General features: G+C 48.4%; 9 protein-coding genes across 9 annotated transcripts; 7 read left to right on the top strand and 2 right to left on the bottom strand.

Annotated features, from left to right (window-relative positions):
• Nucleotides 1-2,032: 2,032 nt before the first annotated feature.
• VTP21DRAFT_1641 (uncharacterized protein) lies at nucleotides 2,033-2,814 on the top strand (the record flags this gene model as incomplete). Its single annotated transcript, XM_069391751.1, has 2 exons — nucleotides 2,033-2,060; nucleotides 2,159-2,814. The coding sequence occupies 2 exons, from the start codon at nucleotides 2,033-2,035 to the stop codon at nucleotides 2,812-2,814; spliced, it is 684 nt and encodes a 227-aa protein (XP_069250978.1).
• A 347-nt stretch (nucleotides 2,815-3,161) lies between these two features.
• Nucleotides 3,162-5,412, top strand: VTP21DRAFT_1640 (uncharacterized protein; the record flags this gene model as incomplete). Its single annotated transcript, XM_069391750.1, has 5 exons — nucleotides 3,162-3,263; nucleotides 3,353-4,044; nucleotides 4,127-4,382; nucleotides 4,453-4,618; nucleotides 4,694-5,412. 5 exons carry the CDS (start codon nucleotides 3,162-3,164, stop codon nucleotides 5,410-5,412), a joined length of 1,935 nt encoding a protein of 644 aa, XP_069250977.1.
• Nucleotides 5,413-5,930: 518 nt separating this feature from the next.
• On the bottom strand, nucleotides 5,931-6,446 carry VTP21DRAFT_1639 (uncharacterized protein; the record flags this gene model as incomplete). Its single annotated transcript, XM_069391748.1, has 1 exon — nucleotides 5,931-6,446. The coding sequence occupies one exon, from the start codon at nucleotides 6,444-6,446 to the stop codon at nucleotides 5,931-5,933; it is 516 nt and encodes a 171-aa protein (XP_069250976.1).
• Nucleotides 6,447-7,594: 1,148 nt separating this feature from the next.
• VTP21DRAFT_1638 (uncharacterized protein) lies at nucleotides 7,595-9,340 on the top strand (the record flags this gene model as incomplete). The annotated part of the gene is made up of 1 exon (XM_069391747.1): nucleotides 7,595-9,340. One exon carries the CDS (start codon nucleotides 7,595-7,597, stop codon nucleotides 9,338-9,340), a length of 1,746 nt encoding a protein of 581 aa, XP_069250975.1.
• Nucleotides 9,341-11,040: 1,700 nt separating this feature from the next.
• Nucleotides 11,041-12,177, top strand: VTP21DRAFT_1637 (uncharacterized protein; the record flags this gene model as incomplete). The annotated part of the gene is made up of 1 exon (XM_069391746.1): nucleotides 11,041-12,177. One exon carries the CDS (start codon nucleotides 11,041-11,043, stop codon nucleotides 12,175-12,177), a length of 1,137 nt encoding a protein of 378 aa, XP_069250974.1.
• A 1,428-nt stretch (nucleotides 12,178-13,605) lies between these two features.
• VTP21DRAFT_1636 (uncharacterized protein) lies at nucleotides 13,606-14,586 on the top strand (the record flags this gene model as incomplete). Its single annotated transcript, XM_069391745.1, has 1 exon — nucleotides 13,606-14,586. The coding sequence occupies one exon, from the start codon at nucleotides 13,606-13,608 to the stop codon at nucleotides 14,584-14,586; it is 981 nt and encodes a 326-aa protein (XP_069250973.1).
• A 256-nt stretch (nucleotides 14,587-14,842) lies between these two features.
• Nucleotides 14,843-16,129, bottom strand: VTP21DRAFT_1635 (uncharacterized protein; the record flags this gene model as incomplete). Its single annotated transcript, XM_069391744.1, has 5 exons — nucleotides 14,843-15,007; nucleotides 15,095-15,266; nucleotides 15,366-15,708; nucleotides 15,816-15,892; nucleotides 15,960-16,129. 5 exons carry the CDS (start codon nucleotides 16,127-16,129, stop codon nucleotides 14,843-14,845), a joined length of 927 nt encoding a protein of 308 aa, XP_069250972.1.
• Nucleotides 16,130-19,181: 3,052 nt separating this feature from the next.
• Nucleotides 19,182-20,858, top strand: VTP21DRAFT_1634 (uncharacterized protein; the record flags this gene model as incomplete). Its single annotated transcript, XM_069391743.1, has 3 exons — nucleotides 19,182-20,272; nucleotides 20,350-20,422; nucleotides 20,481-20,858. The coding sequence occupies 3 exons, from the start codon at nucleotides 19,182-19,184 to the stop codon at nucleotides 20,856-20,858; spliced, it is 1,542 nt and encodes a 513-aa protein (XP_069250971.1).
• A 304-nt stretch (nucleotides 20,859-21,162) lies between these two features.
• VTP21DRAFT_1633 (uncharacterized protein) lies at nucleotides 21,163-23,258 on the top strand (the record flags this gene model as incomplete). Its single annotated transcript, XM_069391742.1, has 10 exons — nucleotides 21,163-21,207; nucleotides 21,288-21,394; nucleotides 21,484-21,573; nucleotides 21,642-21,869; nucleotides 21,937-22,072; nucleotides 22,144-22,284; nucleotides 22,385-22,645; nucleotides 22,715-22,750; nucleotides 22,825-22,905; nucleotides 22,977-23,258. 10 exons carry the CDS (start codon nucleotides 21,163-21,165, stop codon nucleotides 23,256-23,258), a joined length of 1,407 nt encoding a protein of 468 aa, XP_069250970.1.
• Nucleotides 23,259-23,504: the final 246 nt, after the last annotated feature.

Here is a 23,504-nt window from a genome sequence, read left to right as displayed (position 1 = left end):
AGCACAAGAAACACCAGGGCCTATCCCTTATTCCTTTTGAGCCCTAGCCTCCACCGATGACTAAGGGCCGCTATCCCGCACCCACTTCAAAATCTCCACAGCTTGTCTGCAAATGAGTTTTGCCGCGTTGTCCCAAGCAATAAGTTTATTCTCCAGTGGGCCAATATTCAGGCTGCCCGCCGAAGTAAAACGATGTCTAGGGTGGCGCCCAAAGATATTGCGTCGATATCCAAAGCATAGCCATAAAGCCAGTTTCCCTCTTTTCCTCTTCCACTCCTTTCCCTCCATCTCCGCTCACTTTGGGCGAGCTGTGGGTAAAGCTTCAGCACTCGTGTGCAAGACAGCGCTTAGCACTTTAGCATTATTTAATGGATGGATTTGGACGGAGAAATTCAGAGGAGGGGCAGAGGGAAGTCGTCTCTGTATACGGCCGATGATGCATTGCGATGCAAATTGTCAGTTGTGTTTTTTTTAGACTTGTTTTCGTAGGCGGCCAGTTTCCCCGCATTTGTTTTGAATCAGAGAGGATCGTAGCCTGGCAAATAGCCGATCAAACCGATTAAATTGGCTCTTTCCATTTCCATTTCATTTTTGCATTTCATTGCCCGAATATCCCCTCCCATCTGAGGATGCCTTTATTTGCCCTGATTAGCTTGGGTTTTGTGTAAAGGTATTCCTTTCTTCTGCACCCAGAGCCGGCAAGATGCATGACCGTCTTGCCCATGGCACCGTTGTATTCCCGCCTTACATCATCCTCTTTGCACAATTTCATATGTCAACATCTGAAACGCAATGAAGGTTGTGCTCCCATAGGTTAATATTAGCATTCGATTAGGTGGGACAGGGGTGAAGTCCGGAGGGCGACCTTGATGGAGTGCGAGTCGCGATGGCTCGCCGTGGTCTCCCCCTCTCCTCGCCCTCTTTGTGGGAGCCGGGATCCACAAAGGATATGTTTGTTAACTCTAACGCGACTAATTTGACCCTTTTCCGCTGCCTCTGCCCATATATGAGTTAACCTGGCCGCCACGCTGTTGAACGCATCCGGATGGAAGGCTTTTTTCACGCCTGATTCCTATATGCCTCCCAATTAACACAAATTTAATCACTCTGAGTGGAAATCCAATGATCGCGTTCGCACGCCTTGCAGTGGAAAAATAAGCTTGCATCTCGTGTCTGAAATGTTTCTGACTGAGACCTGGATTCGCAACTCTAACTCCTCCGGCTCATCTGACTACGAAGGCCGGTCGAAATGCAAATGGCCCAGACTACACGGCTAACCCTGATCTAGGAATCAAGCGAGGGTAGGGCCCAGAAAGCGGGACTGTGGAAAAAAAAGGGAAGGGGCCCGCACGCCTCCCCCCCTGAAGATGAAGCTTGCCACGCATAAGCAATCGAGACGAAAAGCTAAAGGCACAATGCGGTTGTCCGAGGAGACTCCGTGACTTGTCATTTGCGGGCAAGAGAGGGGGGGGTGGGGAGCGGTGGATTTCCAAATGAGAGAGCAATAGAAGAAAAGAATATATGGAAGGGTTTGAGTTGGGAGGAGGTCACTTGAGACTCATTTTCCTTTTTGCTCTTCCTCTTGTCGGAGAGCAGGAGGAAGAGGGCGAGTCAAACGAGATCTTCTTCCATGGAATTTACGAGAAGATAATTACACGATCCACGCTGTTTCTATTTAGACGCCGCTCACCGTGGTTGAGGGCCACTGGAATTAATTTTGGAGATTCAGGCTGCAGAATGGATTGTTCTATTCCGAATATAACGATGTCTTACAAACATTTGTTATTGTAGATCCTTACCCTCATAATTTCAATTTACATGAAATGGCTCAGAAAGGGTAAAATGAGTCCACGTGTGAATATTTCCTCTGATTGCCAGCATGATACATGAGTGTTAGGGACGCTTTTTTTTCCGTTTCCCTGTATTGCCACCCTCATGAGACATATAAATATCGTGGAGGTTGTCAGGCCTTTCTTAAATTGTTGCATCCATTGTTTGATCATTTCATTATCAGCATTGCATCACTAGAAGCATGGTCACAAAATATGGTTATTTGACAGGTTAGTAGTGAGCCTCCCGTTCCTGCACGCCCATTCCTGTAGCTCATCATCCATTTTTTTTTTCTACTGTGCAATTTCTTCATCATGCGGTTCATTAGACCTTGGGGCGCTTGTAACTCCCGTTCCCTTTCGTGTCCTCTTTTCCCCCACCGTAACCACATTCGCCATAGTCGCAAGCTCGCGCTCCAAAGCTCTAGACTTTTTCCGCCAGAATCAACATGTGCCCGTAAATTTCAACTACCCTACCCTTGCCAACGAAAACAAGGTCCACTCCGTCACTGTGGAAATGGGCCCTCTTAACACGCGCCGCCAGTCTCTCGATCCTCTCAATGATACACTATGGCGTCTGCACCTCACGCCCTTCTCGCGCACCCTTGTTCAGCTCCGAGTCCACGATCCATGTCGCGACAAAACTCAAGGCAGATGGCCGCGTATCCTGCTGAAACTCTCCGAAATCAATAACCGCGAGTTACGGCTGGGAGATGTGGCCGATGCACTCTCCGGGGCAATGCTGTCGGTCTTTTTGACAAGATGGAGCGGCTCTATCCTACCCGAGAGACGCAATAGAAACTCGTGGCCAAAGGCAAGACGATGGAGTTACATTAGATTGTTGGAGGAGGGGGAGGCGGAGGAGAACGCAGCAGAGCTTGAGAGGGAGAGGGCGCGGCGGAACACCATCGACTGCGAGCGGTCGGGGTGGAGCTTCGAGATGGATTCACTCTCGTCAGAGAGGATATTTGAAATAGAAGGATGATCAATGGATTCATTGGCAACCCCACACCCTCTCTCACCCATTTACACTTCCCAAGCTATATATACTATTTCCCTCCCTATATATAAGTTATTTGTATGTAATGTCTCTTCTGCTATTGCTCCTTTTTTTTCCTGCCTACCAACGAACAATGATGAAATATAACATAGAAATAATGCTTTCTCTTCGGCACATACAGCGCATTTTGCAGGACGCGGGGATCTCCACCGTGATCGCATTTTCCAAACAGAAATTCGCTGACAATCTGTATCAGATTCAGGCGATTCGATTTCTGTGGTGGCCTTATCCCCCCCCCCTATTTCCAAACCTTCATCGCTATCAATAGAGCCATGGTAGACGTATGGTACGCATTACGTGATACCATTTCCTCGGTCCTCTTCTTCTGGTTTTGGGTCCATTTGGCATTCTTTGTGTACAAAAAATGGCTAAAGGTAGTTTATACACCCATTTGCTCCCGCTCAATGGGCCCTTTTTATTTATATCCAACTTTCTGATGTCAATCCTAATGCGATCTGCCTAGCCGAAGCGTGGCTTTCGCTCACGACCCCGACGTTTCCCCGATCTGGAGTCGAGGGGTGAAGAATCCAGCGATGAAAATGAACAGTTTGCTCTGGATGAGTATGACGATACCTCGAGTAGTGCATCATCCGACGCAGAGCAGAGTGGGAACGAGGGATTGCTCCCTCTGGCGCGCCATAAAATCACCCAGCGCCAACATTCCCGCATGCCATTTAGTGCTTCGCGATCTACCTCCGCATCCCACTCCTCTTCCTCGGTAAATACCCCATCGAAGCCACGAAAACTCTTTTCTCTTCGAGTGAAACCATTTTACGTGCGAGTGACCACAACGAGGCTGAATTCAGCTTTCTTAAGAGCTGTGGCCTATGCACCACGGTTCTGGGAGTGGTGGTTTGCGGCAGGGGTTGTATTTGGCGGGGTTGCACTCGTGGTAGGGGTGTGCGTTCTTGGATGGGCAGCATTGAAATTGGTCGGCTGGATGATGAATTTAACCCACCTTGCCACAGTGACACCCCCTGCGGCAAGAAGACTGGCAAAAAGGGCCATGGCGGATCTGGCGCAAGGGGACGGGCAGGTGTTTGTGCCGGTGATTCCTGGGATCACCTTGCCTCTTTCCCACATGGGCTACTACGTATTTGCTCTGCTTTTTTCCACGCTTATCCACGAGGCAGGGCATGCCATTGCTGCCGCTAGGTAAAAAGGCATCGGAGTGGAATCCCCCTTCGTCACCCATGATTGCTTTAGCTTACGTTTGCTTCCAACCCGTTTCCTATAGTGAGCGTGTCCACATCAACAATACCGGCGTCTTTCTACTCGTGCTCTATCCTGGGGCATTCGTCGACCTCTCCTCGCGCGCCCTCTCCATTCTCACCCCTCTTCGCAAGCTCAAGATCATCTGCGCGGGCGTGTGGCATAACATCGTCCTGTATGTGGTCTGCTGGGTCTTTCTCACCACCTTGCTTAGACCGATCTTGCTGCTATGTGGATGGCAAGAGGTGACGGACGGAGTCGTGGTGACCGATATTGCAAAGGTAATTGGACGGTCTGATCCGGTCAAACCCATGCTTTTTTTTTCCTCATTTAACCATGTTGAGCGAGCAGAACTCTGCACTGCACCACCACTTGCCACCCTCCTCCGTTATCCTTCGGGTTGATGACGTGATTCTCGCGGATCCACTGAACTCCTGGACAAAGCTGCTAGTCAATCCACACAATGAGAGCTGGGCAAGTCTGGAGGGATTCTGTGTGCCAAAGAGCGAGCTTGAAGGTAAATGCATGTTAGTTTGAACCTCCCCTCAACCCCCCCCCCCCAGTTACTGACGGAGCCCTCTTCTCGATGAAGCCGCGGGACGGGATCTCTCGTGCTGCCAGGTGAGCCATGAGCACCCATTCGGGCACTCGAAAAACGAGTCCATCACGTGCTTCGAATCCTTCCGGCTTGACAAGCCACCCCCGCGGGTCAGCTACCACGATGCCGCCAAGCACCCCGTGCCTCCTCCCCTCTCGCCTGCATGCCTGCCGGCCTTGTCCATTCTCTCCTCCACCACCACCCCTACGCCACGCTGCATCTCCTCCGAGAATTGCCCCTCCGACCACGCCTGCATGACCCCCTATACCCCCTACTACGATGCGCGCGCCATTCGCCTCTATTTCCGCGAGCATCTCTCCGAGCCCGACGCCGCCAACGTGCTAGTCTATTTCGGGGATCCCGGCGAGCTATGGTCCAATGTGCAAGTGAGCGATCTCCAGCCGCGGGCAAGCTTTCTGCCGGTGGGGTTGCCCCGGGTCCTCGAGCTGGCCATCGGGTACACGGCCTCCTTCACCAGCGCGTTGTCCGTGCTCAATGCCCTGCCAGCATTCGGCCTGGACGGGAGCCATGCGCTTGGGGACTTTATCAAGCTCTTCAGAGGGGAGGACGGCGGCGGTTTTGCAGGGATGGGGGGGACGCGGGAGCAAGGGTGGAGGCGGGTGGAGCGGGCCGTCACCGTGGTGGTCACGGCGGTGGTGGGGTGGGTCGTGCTGGGAAGTGTGGTCGTCGGCATTGTGGGAACGAGTGGGTGAGGTGGCCTAGCCTCCGTCTACCATGGGGACACCCAAGAAGATCCGCTCTTTCGATCCCGCGCTTTCCATTCCTCCTCGTTCTGCGTGCCCTTAGGCCCTCACCCTATTCCCCTGAATTACTTAGAAACACACTATTTTATTGTAATTATATGTAGACCCTCTTGTAATAAAATAAAAAAGAAAATAAGAAATTAAAAGAAAATATGAACTCATTGATGCATCTCTTTTTTTTATCCAGTAGAGTTATAGAGTGGTGAGTATGTACAAAATAAAAAGAGTATAATCAATTCATATTCCTTTTTTTTTCTTTCTCTTTCTCTTTCTCTTTCTCGTTCCTTCCGAGGGGGGTGGGGTGGGGGGTGTTTTTTGTCTGTTTGGTTAAATACAAGATAGGCCACTAGAAAAGATGATGGAGAACGCAAGAATAAAAAAAAAGCGATATAGGGTATGTACAAAAAGTTTGTTCCAAGACCTGAGGCGATGTCGGGTGCCCAGCATCGGCCATGGAGAGAGAAGGCTCACGATTGCAGGGCGGTGCTGTGTCTCCAGCCATGACTTGCCGATTTTGTCGATAGGGGGGAGGGATGGAGGTTGATGCAGCTCTCGGCCAGCGCGCGTTCGCCATACACGAACTTGCAAATGGGGCATGCCCATCCCAGGGACCGCGTCAGGGCGGTGTAGGCGGGCTGGGCATGCAGGGGCCCCGAGCATCCCCGGGGTTTGGATTTCAGGGCCGCCGCGTCGGGGGAGAAGTGCTGCGGAAGCAGTTCGTGCGACTTGGGGCTGTGGCGCAAAGGGGGCTCGCGAGGGTGCGGGTGGGAGTCGTCATCGTCGAATGAGAAGAGGGCGCCGTCGTCGTCGGGGTCGTCGCAGCCGTCCTTTTCGGGGGCGGTGGCGGCGGGGTCTAGGTAGTCGTCGTCAAGGCCATCTTCGTCCTCGTCGAAGTGGGTGTATGTCGAGAGCAGGCGGTGGTCGTCGAGCGTGAAGTGGAAGGATTTGCCGGAGGATTTCGAAGAGAGGGCTCCAAATGACATGCTACGGATCGAGGAGGGGATGGATGCGAAGGGGATGGGGAAGCGCACGCAGGGCGGGGATGGGATGGGGATGGGGGATGTGGAGCGAGCGTGGAGACGGGCCGAGCATGTTTATATATGGCGAGGGGGAGTCTCAAGCGAGTGAAAATGGTCACGCGCGAAAAAGGTTCACATGATATGAGGAGGATGTGTTTGTTGTTTATTTTCCTTTGCGGTGAAGCAAAATCAGGCCAAAGCAGCAGCACGCGACTCGGGGGGCCGTCATCTCACCCGTGTCTCTTTTTTATTTTAATTTCCTGCCGGAGTGCTTTGCTCCAGTCGCAATCCCACGAGATTGCAGCCTGTTTCAAGAAGCCCCGTCGAGTCTCGCCGCTCGCCTCGAGCCCCCGAGATAAGGCCCGGTGCTCCGGCCACATTTCCCAGTTCCGGGCGTTTCCCCCCTGCCCACGGCCCAGCCCATTCGTGGCGTGTGTTTTGGTTGCTTTTCTCCGCCGTTCTTAACCCCTTCTTAGCCCAGCGGGAGCTCGCGCGCAAACCCAAACCCTGCTTGCTCGCGGCCTCCTGCCAGCCCTCGTCCCGGGGCTCTCAAGCCAGCTCAGCTTTTTTTTTTTCCCCTGTGCACGCATGAGGGAGACACGCAAGTCACGCGTTCCTCAACAGTCGAAAATTCAATTACCACCGCGCCGATGATTGGGCGGCCGATCATTCCTCCCCCCTTAATTTTCCTTTGGCCCTCATACCGTTCCCATTAATGACCGCATTTAACGCGTCGATAATTAATTGAAAAATGCTAGATACGGGAATATGCTGCCCTTATCTCAGCTGGGCGCTCTTCTTTTTTCCCTCCTTTGTCTCCCCCTTCCTCCGTTCAGCATTAATCGCTGGTAATCCTCATTGCGTCCGGCATCCTCCCCCCGTGGCCATTGACTCACCCCTCTCTCCTCCCCCCCCCCCCCATTCCTGCGCTGAGCAGTAGTTAGCTAGGTAGTTTAGACTAGGCGTGCAGTCGTGTTCGCTTTGCAAGGCGCTAGAGAAGCCATAAGACTACTCGCAATCAAACCCAATCCCATTTCCATTTGTCGCATTCGAAGAGGTCCTACCCCGAACCACCTCGCATTCGAAGTTGAAGTAATCCAGGCGAGCAAACCATGTCTCGTCACGCGCCCTGTGTGGCCCAACCTCGCTCAAACAATGAGCTAGTTCCCGAAGAGATAGGTAAGCACGACCTCCCCTTCCCCTCTTGCACGCTGCGGGAATCGGGCCGCTTGCAATACAGATGCACCGCTTTAACCTTCCTCATCCCCCACTCCTCAATGTTAGAGAACGCCGAGCTTCGCCAAGAACTCGTGAACCTGCTCCTCGAAAGCAGCTGGAGTCTTAAAGCTGAATACGAAGGCTTGCTCCAGAAGCTCCATGCATGTGAAAAGGTGCGCAATAGCCGGCTCGCGGAACTCGGGCTGGACAGCAGCATGATCCAGCAGCAGCTCCTCGAGCATCTGAGAAATGCCGACCAATGGGCATGCTCTTCGGACGATTTCTCGGACCTCGATGACGAGGAGAAGGAGGAGTCGGAAGAAGGCGAGAAGGAAGAGGAGGAGGAGGAGGAGGAGGAGGGGGGCGGAGAGAGACTCGGCAGCCTGCAGAGGATCGATACCCCCACCTTCCTCATCCACGAGGCCCCCGCCGACGGGAGCCAGACTCCGGCCTCCATCCGCAGAGGCCGGCTCATTCGACGCTGCTCCTCCGACCTGCGCCGGATCGTCTCGCTCGAGGGCGAGAACATGACGCTCAAGACCGAGCTCAAGGCGATCCAGAAGGACGCCCAGGACAAGCAGCTCAACTACGGAAAGAAGCTCCACCTGCTCGAGTCGCAGCTCGAGTGGCTGCAGTCGTGCGTCGAGGACGCCACCTCGAAAATCGAGGAGCTCGAGTCGGCCAACGCCCGCCTCACGCGCACGCGCGGGCGCATGAAGCGCTGCAACTCGCACATCATGCTTCTCGAGCAGCTGGCGGAGAAGTGCACGATGCTGGAGAGCGCAAACTCGACCCTGCTCGCGTCCAAGCGCGAAATCGAGCACAAGCTGCGCATCACCCTCGAGGACCTGGCCAGCCTGAAGGAGCAGCACGAGTCGCTGCAGCTCACACGCGACGACTACGAGGCCCTCAAGAAGGCCTACGAGAGCCAAACCCATCTGGTGCGAGAGCTCGAGCAACAACTGGAGGAGTACCGCCAGCAGATTGAAAGCCTCCCCCCCGCGTGCCGGTGGACGCCCCCGCTTTCCCCCTTCGAGGAGGGCGACGAGGCGGAGGGCGGCGAGGAGGGGCTCGGCGTCGAGCAGATGATGGAGATGGAGATGTTCGGCGAGGGGTCGGACGGGATCGACGACCCCAGCGACGGCGGCGACAGGGCGAAAAAACACCGCCGGCGCTCGAGCGGGCGGAAGCCCCTGTTCTTCGAGCTGGAGGAGCAGTGGATGAAGAGCGTGCGAAGCGCTGACAACTCCACCACCACCAAATGTGGAGACGAGGACGAGTCCCGCGACGACATGACCCTCCCGATGGATCTGCTCGAGTCGTGGCTGGCCCCCGGCCTGCTGTTCCCCCCCGAAAAGCCCGCGCAAGACTCGGCCGCGCCCCCCGAGCCCAGGTCCATCTTCGCCATGATCGATGGGCTGTTCGACCGCATCCTCGACGGGACCCTCGACCTTGCCTGCTGGCTGACATGGCAACGTCGGTACGCCTCGGCCATCAAGGAGCGCGTCCGGAACGGCCTCATCGGGCTGGTGTACCGGCTGGCCAAGCGCATCTTTTCCCTGGTGCTGCGATGGGGACTCTATGTATACTTGATTGCGGTGGCGGTGATGAAGGAGATCTGGCAAGGGCCGGTGTACTGACGGGAGGGCGGGCCTCTTCACCAGGGTTTGAATGAAGAAAAATGCACTCTATAAATGGGCAATTTCGCGGCGCACTTGTCAAAAAAAAAACACTCTCATGTCTTCTTCATTTCGAGGATTTTGTTCTTTGTTTCTGTGCCTAGACGGTAGCGGGCTATTTCTTGATAAAATGTATGAAAAAATGCATGCCATTCTGTCTTTCTGTATACCATGTCCTTTTGTCTTTTATTTTTCCATTATTTTGTTCATGTTGTGTTTATTCTTTTTCCACTATGTCATCCATCGGACCTAGGCAGCATTCTATGGAGTGGTTCTCCACTCGAGGGTTCCATCTCTCTCCACTTTGTTCTGCTTCTTTATATTTTATGTTCTTCAGAGATTTATGGCAACGAGCTTTTATGGTCCCTGTTATTCTTATCCAGAGGTTGTTATTCTGCTTATTATCCTATTAGTAAATCGCGTCGTGCTCATGCACGATCTAATCTATTTTGGAAGAACGCTCTAACCTTGCTTGCCATGAAAATTCCCCTTGAACCGGGGCGTTAGAAACTCTACAAAAAAAAAAAAATCGGTCGATGCATGAGTGCTGAGCATGGACCCAAAGCCTACCTGATAGAAAGAAGAGAATCCCTATCCATTCTCTCTCTTTGTTTAGTTTGCCTTAAGAATATCCCATTTCTACCCGATGGATTATGTATATGCGTCAGCGCGGTGGTCATAGAGCATGTCATGAGGAGTCCAGTCACAACGCCACGGTGGTGAATGCCAGTTCCTTCCCCCCCTGCTTTCCATGCGGGCATAAGATAATGGAATCGCATCTACTCTTTGCTCCCTATTTCTCGAATGGGGTTTTGAAACTGTCTTTTCAGTCATCCAGCAATTTAAACTCGCGTAATGCAGATTACGCACAACGCACTGCATAACTCGCTAAAGTTTTGCAGGATCGATGGCGATCGTGTTCTGCTATGGGGTGGCGGTGGAGTCGTCTCAGATAATGTGCATGGAGGGCACTGGTCGTTTCTAATGCCTTGGACTCTAGGAAATGCAACAGCAGCATAGGATTTGGACAGTTGAACGTGTGATATCAGGCCATCTCAGAGGGTGCCTTTTCTCGAGGGAACGCTGCTTACATAGCAACCCTCCATATACACAGCGGATCACGCGTTCAAGAGCTGCACAAGCTTCAACCTCGAAAAAGAGAAGAGTTCTGCCTGTGGCTTGACACCATTAGAAGATATCCCGTCTTCCGTTGGTACTTGTGCGCATATGGGTGGAATGAAGATGCGAATGAGTTTTCTAAATTCTTTGATCATGGAACCCTCCATCCATATGTATCTTTAGCAGAATAACCTAGCTGCAACCGTCCTAACCACCTAAGGAGCCTCCGGCGTTCCCTTGAACGCGAACCGCTCGACGAGGATTAAACTCTATTATTTCCAAAAACGGGGCTATGGATTCCGAGCCTAATTTGAAATGGATGAACCCGGGCACACCGAAGCTTGATAAGATTGTATGATCGCGCTTCCCATTACGTTTTCTTTCTGTAAAGTTTCCTCCATTTCTTCTCAATACACACGTATAGCTTTTCTTTTCTCTTTTTTCCCTATTCCCTTTTCCTTTCCTTAGCCTCTCCATTTGAATTTCCATTCTCTTTGTCATCGCAATTGCTCATATGTAGATTAGAATTGCCATTCAACATCATGGGCATTCCACCTACAAGTACACCCATAACATCGACCTCCATATATTATTCTTATCCTCCTACCCCATCGAGTTATGTGAGTCCCATTATTGCCACTACATCGCAAGAATACTCGCCACCGATAGGAGCTATAGTAGGAGGGATAATTGGGGCCGTGCTAGCTCTCATTTTAGCTACTGGAATTTTCCTCTGGTTTCGGAAGCATAGGCCTGTCAATCATGCAGTGCAAAATACACTTTTAGAACCGCCTATGACGCAGACCACCACTTCTGCAGGAAAACCCCCGCCGGCTCCTCTGCAGGAAAATGGAATGAAGCCGCTTCAGGCGCCCATGCGGTCAATAGGACAGGGACAGCACCAAGCGCCTCCAACCACTTGGTCTGCATCTCTAGGGCAGGATGTTCAGGAGCATGGGGCCACAGCAAGAGACTCCATGGCGCAACAACCAAGCCTACAGCAACATTCTCCTCAGCCTCTTTCTCCTCCCACACCCCCTAAATGGTCACCATCACAGGCTCAAGATAAGCAGGATTACGGAAAGTTGCCACCGCAGGAAGTCGCGCAGCAATCAAGTCAGAATCTTCAGCAAGTGCAGCCTCCTATATGGCCATCATCAGAGGGTCAGTATGCGCAGGAATACGGAACCATAGGATCATTAGAGGCTGCGGAGCCAACTAACCAGGAAGTTCATCGAACTCCTCTTCCTACCCGGGCACCTGCACAAGCACTGCATATACAGGAGATAAGAGAAACATTGCCGCAGGAGCCTCCTCAACGGACAAGCTTAGGGCAACGGCAAATGTCCCCTCCTGATCCGCCATATTTTTCGGGAGTGTATAGGGGAACTCAAGATGCCGGCAAGGTAGGTGAACCTTCGCAAACATTAGACCTGGAACGGTCCCATGTTGCGGCCTTTGAAAGTTCAACACAGCGAGGAGAGCGAAATAGATGCTATGATTCTACCGCAGCCCAGGAGCTTCCCCACCCGGAACACCAACAACCACCTCATTCTACAGAGCCTCCAATGCAGAGGACCAAAGGCCCAGGCTTTAAACCCAACGAACCTGAAGCGATGGTGTTCAAACCCAACGAATTCGAAACCGTTCATAAACCAGATGAAGAAAAGAAGGACTAAATTCTGGAAATACCCATAGTATCTATTTCATCGAACGATACGAGCGAGCCCGCCTCCTTTAATACGCATACATGCAGTCCTCAGATAATGATATTTAACTTCGACATGGTTTTTTCACTTGGCTCTGCTATGAAATTTTTTCACCTTTCGCAGTATCTCGTGTTTTATTCGCTAATGTTCAATGTGCTTTTTTATATGCAAATCGAATCGTAAATCTACAAAAGAAACGTATTTTTTTTCCAGCGACACCTCAATAAATCTGTTTCCTTGATCTTCACCTTGTTTTTCATCCTGGAAATAAGTGCGAGCCCAAGTGACAGGGGGAAAGGATCTATAGGTCGGCGGATCTCCTGCTCGGTGGCTAGATTAGAAAATCAATAAGCACCGACTGAAACGTAGGGCACTTTGTGCGCGCCGAACATGATTCAATAGCTCGGCTCGCACTGATGAAGCGTATACTCTCGATGACTCCAAGAAAATAATTGCAAAACACCTCTACCTTTCCCAACTCACAGGAGATTTGGGTGTCTCCAGGCATTCGGGCCCCATTCAACTCGCATATTGTAGTCTGGGCGTGCGAGTTGCAGAGCTTCGGTCATCCTATGGGGGCGCTTGAGGTCGGGCCTTGCGAGGGTGGTGCCGCCGTTGGTTCAGGCTACATGCATGTATGGTGTCGATCGAGCACGATGGCGTGAACTCTAGGATGGTGACCAGTGGCAAGGAATTGGAGAGAGTGTTGCCGATGCACTCTAAACTGGACTTGGAGAAGCCGTGGTGTCATTAGTTTAGGTTCGCTATCACATTAAATTGAATGCTGCACGGGTTGCGACGGTGTAAGCAATATGTTTCAGACCCAATAATTGCCCAAGCTCCAAGCAGTTCGGAAAGAAGGGTGTGCCTACTCGTAGGTTGAAGCGGACGGGACCAAGCGCGCAGCTTATTTGTATCAGCAGGGATGCTCTATGGTTCTGATTATTTATCAATAGCATGCGCCATATATGTTCATCCCGTTTTTTTATTTTTGGTTGGCATCTTGCTGCAGCCTCCCTTGTCATCCAATAAGGAAGCGGCTCCTTCCAGATTACGAGCCACTCAGTGAGGTTTGGGCCTTTTTCCAAAAACGGGGCTATAGAATCCGAAGCTAATTGGAGGAGCCCAGACACGCATCGAGGCTTGAAATGGTTGTGTGATCGCGCTTCCAAATCGAAGCAAAAGTTATAAAAAGCAGTGAATAGGAAATGAAGCCTTGGTTGCCGCACTTAGCCATTCGCGCTCCACTTTTTTTTTTTGTTCTTCCACTTTTCCCCAGTATTCTGGCTAGTTTATTTTTGCACTTTTTTTCTTTCTCCAAATCTTCAGCTTAACTTTCAGCCTCCCCTCTTTCTTTTCAGCGGCTCATCTTCCCCGATCGAAACTAGTATTCACATCATGAATTCATACTATGCTCCTACTCCAACGCAATACCCATCCGCCGCCACCTCGGGTTTGTCAAACTCATACCCTGGTAATCCCGGTAATGCCCAATCGCAATCATCCTCAACACCGATCGGGCCCATTGTTGGAGGGGTGGTTGGAGTTGTTCTAGTTCTCGCCTTGATTATTGCGATATTCCTCTGGTTACGTCGTCGGAGGCAAAAACTCGCAAAAAACTCGTTAGCCCAAAATGCATTATTGGACCCGCCTATGACGCAGGCCGCAACATCCGCGGGAGAATTCAAGCCGGCTCCTGTGCAAGAATACGGAAATCTACCGCCGCAGGCGGCCGTGCAGCCATCAGGACAAAATCATCTGCAATCGTCTCCGCCCCCTTGGCCAACATCTCAGGAGGCTAATGCGAAAGAATACGGAAACGCACCTACAGAGCCAATGACACAACAGCCGAGCATACAGCAACAACATGCCCCTCCAGTTTCTTCCCCTCCAACTTCCACATTGCCTACTTCACAGGGACAATATGTGCAGGAGTACGGAAATATACCTTCAACTGAAACGGCGCAGCAACCAAGCTCAGAGTATCTGGCAGCCTCCCCTCCTCCTGGTGTACAATCGCAAGGGAAGGATGCGCAGGAATACGGAAATATTCCGCCATCGGAGGCGGTACAGCAAGCTCCACTCCCAGCCTGGCCAACACCTCACGGAACCCAAGGATTAGAAAATGGCGCTGCAAGAGAGGCTTCGCAACCATTCAGTCTAGCTCCACAGCAGGCGATGCCTCCTTCCTGGCCAGCATCACAAGGGGAGCAAGTTCAGGAACAGATTGGCCCAGTAGCTCAGGGCCTGGTACAGCCACTTCCCAACCTAGGACCCCCGCAAGCTCCTCACCCCACAATGCCAACAACGCTGGGGGTCAAGGTCCAGCAGTTCAAGCCTGACGAGCCCGACATGGTTCATAAACCTGATGAAGTATAGACGCTGCTAACTTAAATTTTGGGAAAACTTCATGGCCCAAATTCATCAGGATAATCTTGGATCATTTTTATCTTTTTTTTTCTTCTATCAATAATATTTATGTTTACTATTTTTGTTTTTTTCATTGTTCACTATGATTTACTATGCAATCTTTTCATTAATTCCGCAGTACTTTTTTTATTCCCTAATGGTCTGGTTTGTTACTTTACGCAATTAAAGCATCTTGCTATACAAGAAACGTTGTGTCGGGGCCTTTTTAAGCCTTCTCAATTCCCTTGATCCGTAGCTTGTACCACATCCTTGCGATATAATTTTGAAAGATTGGGGGTAGGGTAGAGGCGACGTAGACAGGCAACGCCAAGGCCAAGGGGAACACAATCACTGGAAGCCCTTGATCGATACCCTGCTTAATGGCACGGGCCTGAACCCCAATTCATATATAAATAAACGTGTTTTAATAAGATGAATTGCGCATTGCGCGCCGTCGTGAAGTGGATAGGGTACTCACCGCGTACTCTGGGTTCATCCAAGTAAACGGGGGAATACCCGTGCGAACACTACGCATTTCTTCCGTGTTAATAAAGCCCGGGATGGCAACACTCACTCCGATGCCTCGCTCCTCAGCCATGGCGCGAAAATCTCGGGCGAAGGAGAGCATCGCTGCTTTAGTACAGTTATATCTTTAGGGCAGCATTGCGGTTTAGTTTGAGTGCTTTTTTCTCAGGAAAACAGCAAAATAATATAGAGGCAAAAAATCCCCAAGCGACAAGACTGCTTACACAAGGAGATTGGGTGGACCAAACACCCCAGCCAGCGACGCGACGATAATTATTCGGCCCCGGCCCCGCTCCAGCATCAGCCGGTAGACCGGAAAAAGTGTGCGAAACATGGCCGAAAGATTATAGTTGATGATCCGACAGCACTCCTCCTCCTCCATCTCGGTAGCCTCCTGAAAATAGCCAATCTTGTCAAGCGTCACGATGAACAGGTCAGGGGCGGACTCGGGGAATGCCCAGATACGACGCGCCTCGGTGGCAAAATCGGTGAAGGTGGGAGGCGTGATTTTGATGACATCGGCGCCCCGATGGGTGAAGAGTTCCTGCGATATGGCATCGAGATTCTCTTTGGATGCATATGGTTAGATAGAAGAGGTAACAGAGCAAGGAAAAAAATATTGGGGGGATCGGTGAGAAGAGGGAGTTATAAAACAAAGAGAGAGCCATACGCACTTCCAGGTTCATCAATAAGATACAGCTTGACTCCACGCCTGGCATATTGTGCGGCGAGGTGGTAGCCGATACTTGAACTATAATCCACATATTCAAAATCTCGAGCAGTTATAAAAAAAGGGAGTCACCCTTTAGGATACTCGCCTTGCACCGACGATGACAATTTTCTGTGGTGACGGTTGTGAGGGCAATAGGAGAGATCTTAGTCGAATGGTAAATTCACGGGCAAGCAGTATCCAAGTTAAGGGCAACTCAAAAAAGAAGGTGCTCATGGCCTGAGCAATAACGAAGAGGAGAGTCCCTATATTTTCCATTGTTTTATCATTAAAAGATTATAAAAGGGCGGGAAAAAAAAGGAGGTATAAAAGCAAAATAGGAAAGCAATGAACCGGAGAAGAGCTTAACAAAGAAGGCGTCCCCCTGTGACTTATTTTTAATAGTTATCGATGCATATATTTCGACGAGTAAATGGCCCCCATCCTTTGAAGATTCCCCCGATCAAGTTGAGAATCGCCTCATTCGCCTTATTCGCCTTATTCGCCTTATTCGCCTCATACCGCTAAGTACCTAAGTTGCTTTATCCACACATCTCTAAGCAATCTATTTTTTTGACATGGAAAGATATTAAGGTGTTCAGCGTAGCATTGAGAATACGAAAACAACCATCCATTCTTTCACTAGTATACAGAAAAATGAATTCATTTAAATTTGAAAGTATTAATGGCCACCTCCCAATATCCTTGGCACAACCGTGGTATCATAATCGCGCAATGCAGCTGGATAAGCATATATGCCCCTACAATTATGTATCAGCGCAATTATCCAAGCTGCCAAACCACCAAACCTCATCAATACCTTATTGATTCCACCCGCGGCGACCACCGAGTATATAATTGCGCCATGCATTGCTGGCACATATCAGAACCTCATGCTGTTCGATGGAATACGGCTGATGTAAAGTGATTAGGTCTGATTTCTCCAGACTCATTGAGCTATTTTCCTAAACCATTTGATCTAGCATCCTGTATACAACTAGGGCCACATAAAACGCCGAGAAACGCATGTCTATGTTTAGTTTTGGCTTTTATGGAATCCAAGCCATTGGTCATAATTATAGTCAAAAAAGTAATCATGTATTGTTCGAAATGCGAATAGGGTAACGTCATGGCCCAACTTTGGAGCCGGCTCTTCTTGTCACGAACTTAACAAAAGTCGAGTGCCTGCGGAATCCCAAGGAATCACCGGTGGCACAGCAGCCTATTTATGGCGGTCCAGAGCCCTTCAAGGACCTGGAGGAGAAATACGGAGGCTGCTCCTGGCGGCACTAATGTGCGTATCTATTGGGCCGATTTTGTCGGTCATTATGTTGTCCATTTTTGAAACGCATATCCCACGAGTCATTACTCATAATCTTAGAGGGTGGGCACTTGGTGTCACTTGGATTGTTACTCTCGCACATGCATTACAGGATATAACTGCTACGCCTGCTTTGTAGTTAAAACCTTAAAATGTATACTAAAAATACAATGCTAAAGATGCTGCATTCATTATTTACGCATTTTATTTTCCAATTTTCATTGAGGCAACTTTGGGCCAAAACCACGGTAATTTTGCATTATTTATATTGTGATCATACGTTTGCCTCCTAGAATGCCAACGTAACAGATCTTTTATATGTTTATGCGTGATATGCACAAGGGGTCTTGCGAGATTTTATTTAGAAACCTCATATTTCATCGCATTTTAGCATGAAGAGTATAAATAATAAACAGCTTCTTTGTGGCATTTCTCAAATCGACTTTCCCTTGTGATATTCAACTAGCTTTCTTAGAGTTAAACTGTAACAAAGACTAAGAGTTTTTTGTTAATATTTGATGACAGATTCTAATCGATAGTGTATTCATAGAACGCGAAACTGAGTAACTTTTCCTGTCTTTGGGTAAGCATTTGTGTTCATGCAATGACCGCTGAGATAAACAAAAATAAGATAAATAACTCATCCTTTAGAGTTGATTTTAATATAACAATATGAAGGAATTCTAATGGGTGACTCACATAATGTAGGCCATGAGCACTCTTGCGTCGCCCTCTTTTCAAGAAGATATATACAGTAAAATGAGGCGACTTGTGATGCTTATAACCCCTGAATTAAATCTTAGTATAGATACTAATGGAAATTATTAAATACGATATATTTGTACATAAATATCCAATTCTTTGGAGAGATGTTATCACAAAGGCTAATGATTTCGAAGGTATATCAATGAAAGCAGGGGATATTACATTATCAATAGAAGTAGGCAGAATTTCAGGCTTAGATGAGGACGAGTTAAGGACTTTAAAGAACGTGAGAAAGCTGCCATTTTGCGTTCTTAAGGAGGATGAGTGTATTTTGAAATGCGATATTGAAGTTGTGAACAATTGTAACATTTCAGATTTTAGGCAGGAATAACTGCAATATACTCTCCCATACATGAATATTGAATATCCTGTATCTTCCATCCGAAACTAGTCGTTCTGACTTTTTTGCTGCTCTTTGATTTATACACAAATAAATATGACCTTTCTACAAAATCTAACTATATACAGTAATTTTGAGGTTGAGTGTAATTATTTTTTTCGGGACGTATTTTGTTACTCTCGCTTGTCATGGATTTGTATGAGATATATTGTGGAAGAGTGCGGTTGTGTTTATAGATAATATTAGATATCTCCAGATCGCCACCTATTTCGCCAAATCCACTCCTTGATCTCCCATTTTTTGTATTTTGATTTCTCTTTATGAATTTTTTGCTACAGATATTTGTAGCCGCTTAGTATTCCTTGCATGTAGTTATACAATAATTGTATAACTACATGCAAGGAATACTTGGGTCTCAGTGACTATCAATTATTGATAGTCACTGAGACCCAAGAAAAGCCTGGTAAACACTCTAGTTGTGCTGCGCCACCTGTTCATAATGTAGATATGTTTTGGAAAAAAATTCGAGGCTATTTTGAGGGAGTGGCTAATTGAAATAGTCTCGCCTCAGTTTGGCTCTTGCTGCCGTAGGTTCAATACCCGGCAGAATAAATCCCAGTGATGACAGGTTTATTTTGATTGCTACCATTGAAAGATGGAATGAGTGCAGCAAACTTGACTACGTACGGTATCTGAAGGGATTTATTTTATCCCCATTCCCGCAGTTTACCTATTTGGGGACTGTATTGTAAGCTATAATTTATAACCAAAAGTGCTAAGAATAGCATGGCTGACTTGCTCTTTGGAACCTGCAGGCTCAGCCACCCCCTTTTAAAGACCATATACCTATTTAATCAAATTAATGCTTACCCTACTTATCTCCTCCAAAATTCACACCAGATGATATGATCACTCTAGTGTCACGGAAGGAAATCTTCTTGGCATTTTGGCTCATCCTGCATGCCCTTCTCTTCATCTGTGGCTTTTTCAAGCAGAAGCTTGACCCAGAACTCTCTCGACTCAATGACATTGGGCTCAGCGTCCTAATTTCTCGCGGGGCTGGGCTAGCACTCTCGCTCGACCTGTCTCTAATTCTCCTGCCCATGTGTCGTACCCTCATCCGTTTTCTGCGATCGAGATTTGGCCAATGGGTGGACTTTGATGAAAACGTGTGGTTTCATAAGGTGGTTGCATGGACCATGTGTTTTTTTGCATTGGTGCACGCTGCAGCGCACTATGTCAACTTCGCAACACTCGAGCAGCTGGGAAGAGCAAAGGCCATTGAGTTGCACTACTCGTCGTGGGGCGGTACCACTGGGAACTTGATGCTATTGCTGATGGTGCTTATGTATACAACATCGGTGCAGAGTGTGCGTTCCACTAGCTACGAGACTTTCTGGTACACACATCACTTCTCTCTGTTGTTCATCTTATGTGCGTTGCTCCATGCCAAAGGTTGCTTTGTTCACACGGACGATGGAAAGTGCCGTGGATACAATTCTTGGGTGGGTATCGTGGTTGGGTATTGCATCTATATTGGAGAGCGTGTCATGCGGGAGATCCGTGCAACGCAGACAACGTATTTTGCAGAGGCCATTGCCCATCCGTGGGATGTCATTGAGCTACGAATTAAAAAACCCAATTTGCGTTTCCGTCCAGGACAGTATATATTTTTGAATATGCCGGCCATATCCAGGTGGCAGTGGCATCCATTTACAATCACCTCGTCCCCAGATGAGGAGTACTTGTCGGTGCATATGCGGCTTGTGGGAGACTGGACACGGGCAGTGGGAGAGCTCCTAGGGTACGGAACTCCTTCATTCCTTGCTGGATCGGAGCGGTGCATACTCTCCCACAGCGATGGGATTCTACCCGAGCTACTCATCGATGGCCCCTTTGGCGCCCCAGCGGAGGATGTATTTAGCAACGAGATAGTGGTATTGATTGGGGCTGGTATAGGCGTGACACCATTTGCCAGCATTTTGAAGCACATATGGTAGGGTTGCAATATGCAGATCGAGATAGTGCATGTCATCCAAGCTCTGATTCTACCTCTGCCCTCCTTTTCACTAGGATTCGGTACAAACAGGGCCAGTTATTTAAACTTCAACGAGTTGAGCTAATATGGATCTACAGAAACATGCAGGTAAGGCTTCTTCGGCGGCGTGCTCCTGGGAAGAATTCCAGCTAACCGTTTCTATTAGGCATTCGAATGGTTTCATAAGCTCCTACAATCGATGGAGGAGGCTTTTTCGCGGCTCGACTTCCTCAGAGTTCACATACATCTTACTGCGCGAGTGCTAGACGAGAGTATGTGTGAGCTTCTTCTGGGAGACGACCTCGCCGACTCTGAATTGCTCCCTACCCGTACCAACTATGGCCACCCCGATTTTAACCATGTGTTCAAGCAAATCAAGCTTGAGGTTGCCCAGCAGGATCATTTTTTGAACAACCCTCGTAAGCGTGTCAAGATTGGCGTATTCTACTGTGGGCCACCCCGACTTGCCCACAAGGTGCGCAGCGAATGCCAGGCTGCAAGCACGAGAGATATCCAATTTAATTTTTTTAAAGAGGAGTTTTAGTCCTTTATATATCAAATCTAGAAAATTGCTGTTGTAGGCGATGTGTTTTTAATGTTTTTTTTTTTGTGTGTACATTTCTGCATATCTCGAGTATATACCAAGATTCATCTCTGCCTTTAGAAAGATAGAAATACTCTTCGAATTTCTTTTAGTCTCCGAATCGTTTAGGTTTTGGAATCATTTCATATGGAGTTTGTGACTGTCCGGCGTAATTAGGGAATTTAATTTTTTCCTTCAACATGTTTCTATTTTGTTTCTCCTAGTAGTACCGTTAGCCTTTTGACCCTCTTTTCGCCATTAAACTATGTCTATCCCAATACTCAATAGACTGACGTTCCGAGACTATCAGGTAACGCTGCTTAGCAGTGTCAGCGGTTGAGTAGTTTCAGGTTATCATCTGACCGTCATTTCCCATTGTACATTTTGCAGGCGCTCGTTGCGGCAAGCTTCTTCCTCCTGCTCGAAGGCTTGTTGCGGATTGTGGTGACCCTGTTACCACAATTTGTGATCCAGATGTTTGAAAATGTCCTTAGGAGGTAAGCTACAAGCTACTCGATGCCGCAACCTCTTGCTATTACTTATTGACAATGCTGATCCTAACTCATCCCCTTTTTTTACCCATTAGCCTATTTCCATGGCTATATCGCACTGGGCCATCGGGCAAGACAAAGAAGTTGGAGGTAATTGAGGATTTCGTTGATATGGTGAAGAAATGGTAAGTCTCTTTGAATTTACCTAAACTCTCATAGCCTTTATAATACTAATCATGGCTACTTTAAAAAGGGGATATCCTGTTGAGAACCACGTTGTTACCACTCGAGATGACTACATTCTAGGCCTATTCCGCATTCCAGGTGGCAAGAATGAGAATGCTGATCAGAGGGCTGAGAACGGCAAACGCCCCGGAAAACCGGTCGTCCTTCTTATGCACGGCTTTATGATGAACAGCGAGGTCTGGGTTGCATGCACCGAGGAGAAACAAAATTTGCCGTTCATCCTGGCGGATGCTGGGTAAGCATCCACTAATCACTATTAAATTGAAAAAAAAGTATATTAACAAGAAAATTTTTCGCAATAGATATGATGTATGGCTAGGAAACTTAAGAGGGAATAAATATTCTCTCAAACATTTGCAGCGCAAACCGCACTCTCGGCCTTTCTGGGAATTTTCGCTAGATGAATTTGCGCTGTATGACCTGCCAGACACCATTGATGTGAATATCTGAAATAGTAGAACTGTATTCGGAGCTATTCCGTTGATTTTTTTTACCTTTTATGTTTATAGCATATTCTCAAGATTACCGGCGCTCCTTCCTGCTCCTATGTAGGCTTCAGTCAAGGAACTGCAATGGCTTTCGCCGCCCTCTCTATTAATCCTCTACTCAATAAGCAAATCAATCTCTTTGTTGCCCTTGCACCTGCTACGGTATAAATTTCCCGCATATTTCCTTTTACATATATCATGTGGGCTAACTTTTTTTCCTCAACTTTTTCCTTTTTTTTTCGGTTATATTTGACCTGCTTAGACACCGCATGGTCTTGAGAACGCCTGGATCGATGCGGTGGTAAAGGCTACCCCAGCCGTAATCTATTTGCTTTTTGGTCGTAAGAGCGCTTTGTCTGCAGCACTCTTCTGGCAACGGGTGCTCCCGCCACCTCTGTTCGCTTATCTCATTGACATGTCTTGCAATTTCCTCTTTGGTTGGACGGGGCGTAACATGACACCCGCCCAAAAAAACGTTGCCTATCAACACCTCTACAGCTTCACCAGCGTGCGATCGATTGTGGTATGTGGAGTGGAAGTGAAATCTAAAGTTATTCTGGCTGATTTCTCGAAATGCTTTTTCTTCTTTTAGCACTGGTTCCAGATCCTTCGCACTGGAAGATTCCAGGTGAGCATTGACACATTTTTTCCCGAAAACTATGTAGACTCTTGAACTCTAACCAAACTTTACCGTGATGCAAGATGTACGATGAGATGCCATCTCGCTTACCATACTATTCTACCGCCGACGGCCATTCTCCTCATAGATTCCCTACTCAGCAGGTAAGAAATACAATTAAGGTTATGGCTTTTCCGGTATATGGTAATGGTTGTTTCCATTCTCTCCAATTTAGATTCAGACGCCTATTGCCATCTTCTACGGTACTGCGGATTCCCTCGTGGACATCGACGTCCTTTTGCGTGATCTACCTCCCCCGGTCAAAGTAAAGAAAATGCCTATGTGGGAGCACCTTGATTTCCTGTGGGCAGATGGGGTAGAGAAGATGCACCTCGAAGTCCTGGAGCTCATTAAGGCGTATGGGACAACGGAGAACGGAGAGGGGATGAACACAAATGTTTCCAAGGGGAAACTATTGGATGCACAAAAGGAAAGCCGCCTGGAAGACTCGGAATAATCATATCATACACTTTTTCTTTTTTTATGTAGCAAATAACTTTTTTTAATTTATTAAATCTTTTCTTCTGCTTCTTTTTTTTATACACAGAACCCTTCTCTTTTTTCATACATGTATAACAGGGGATTTTCAGATTAGTTGAATAGAAACAGGATTTTGTGGATGCGGAAACATGGTATAATTGTTCGAAGATGATTTTGGAAGACACTACAAAATTCAGAATCCCAGAAACTCCCAGGTAATTGC

Source organism: Calcarisporiella thermophila, assembly GCF_041956535.1.
Source record: "Calcarisporiella thermophila strain CBS 279.70 unplaced genomic scaffold VTP21scaffold_12, whole genome shotgun sequence".
Lineage (NCBI taxonomy): Eukaryota > Fungi > Calcarisporiellomycota > Calcarisporiellomycetes > Calcarisporiellales > Calcarisporiellaceae > Calcarisporiella > Calcarisporiella thermophila.
The sequence above is the reverse complement of the archived record's forward strand: the minus strand, read 5'-3'. Positions and strand labels throughout refer to the sequence as shown.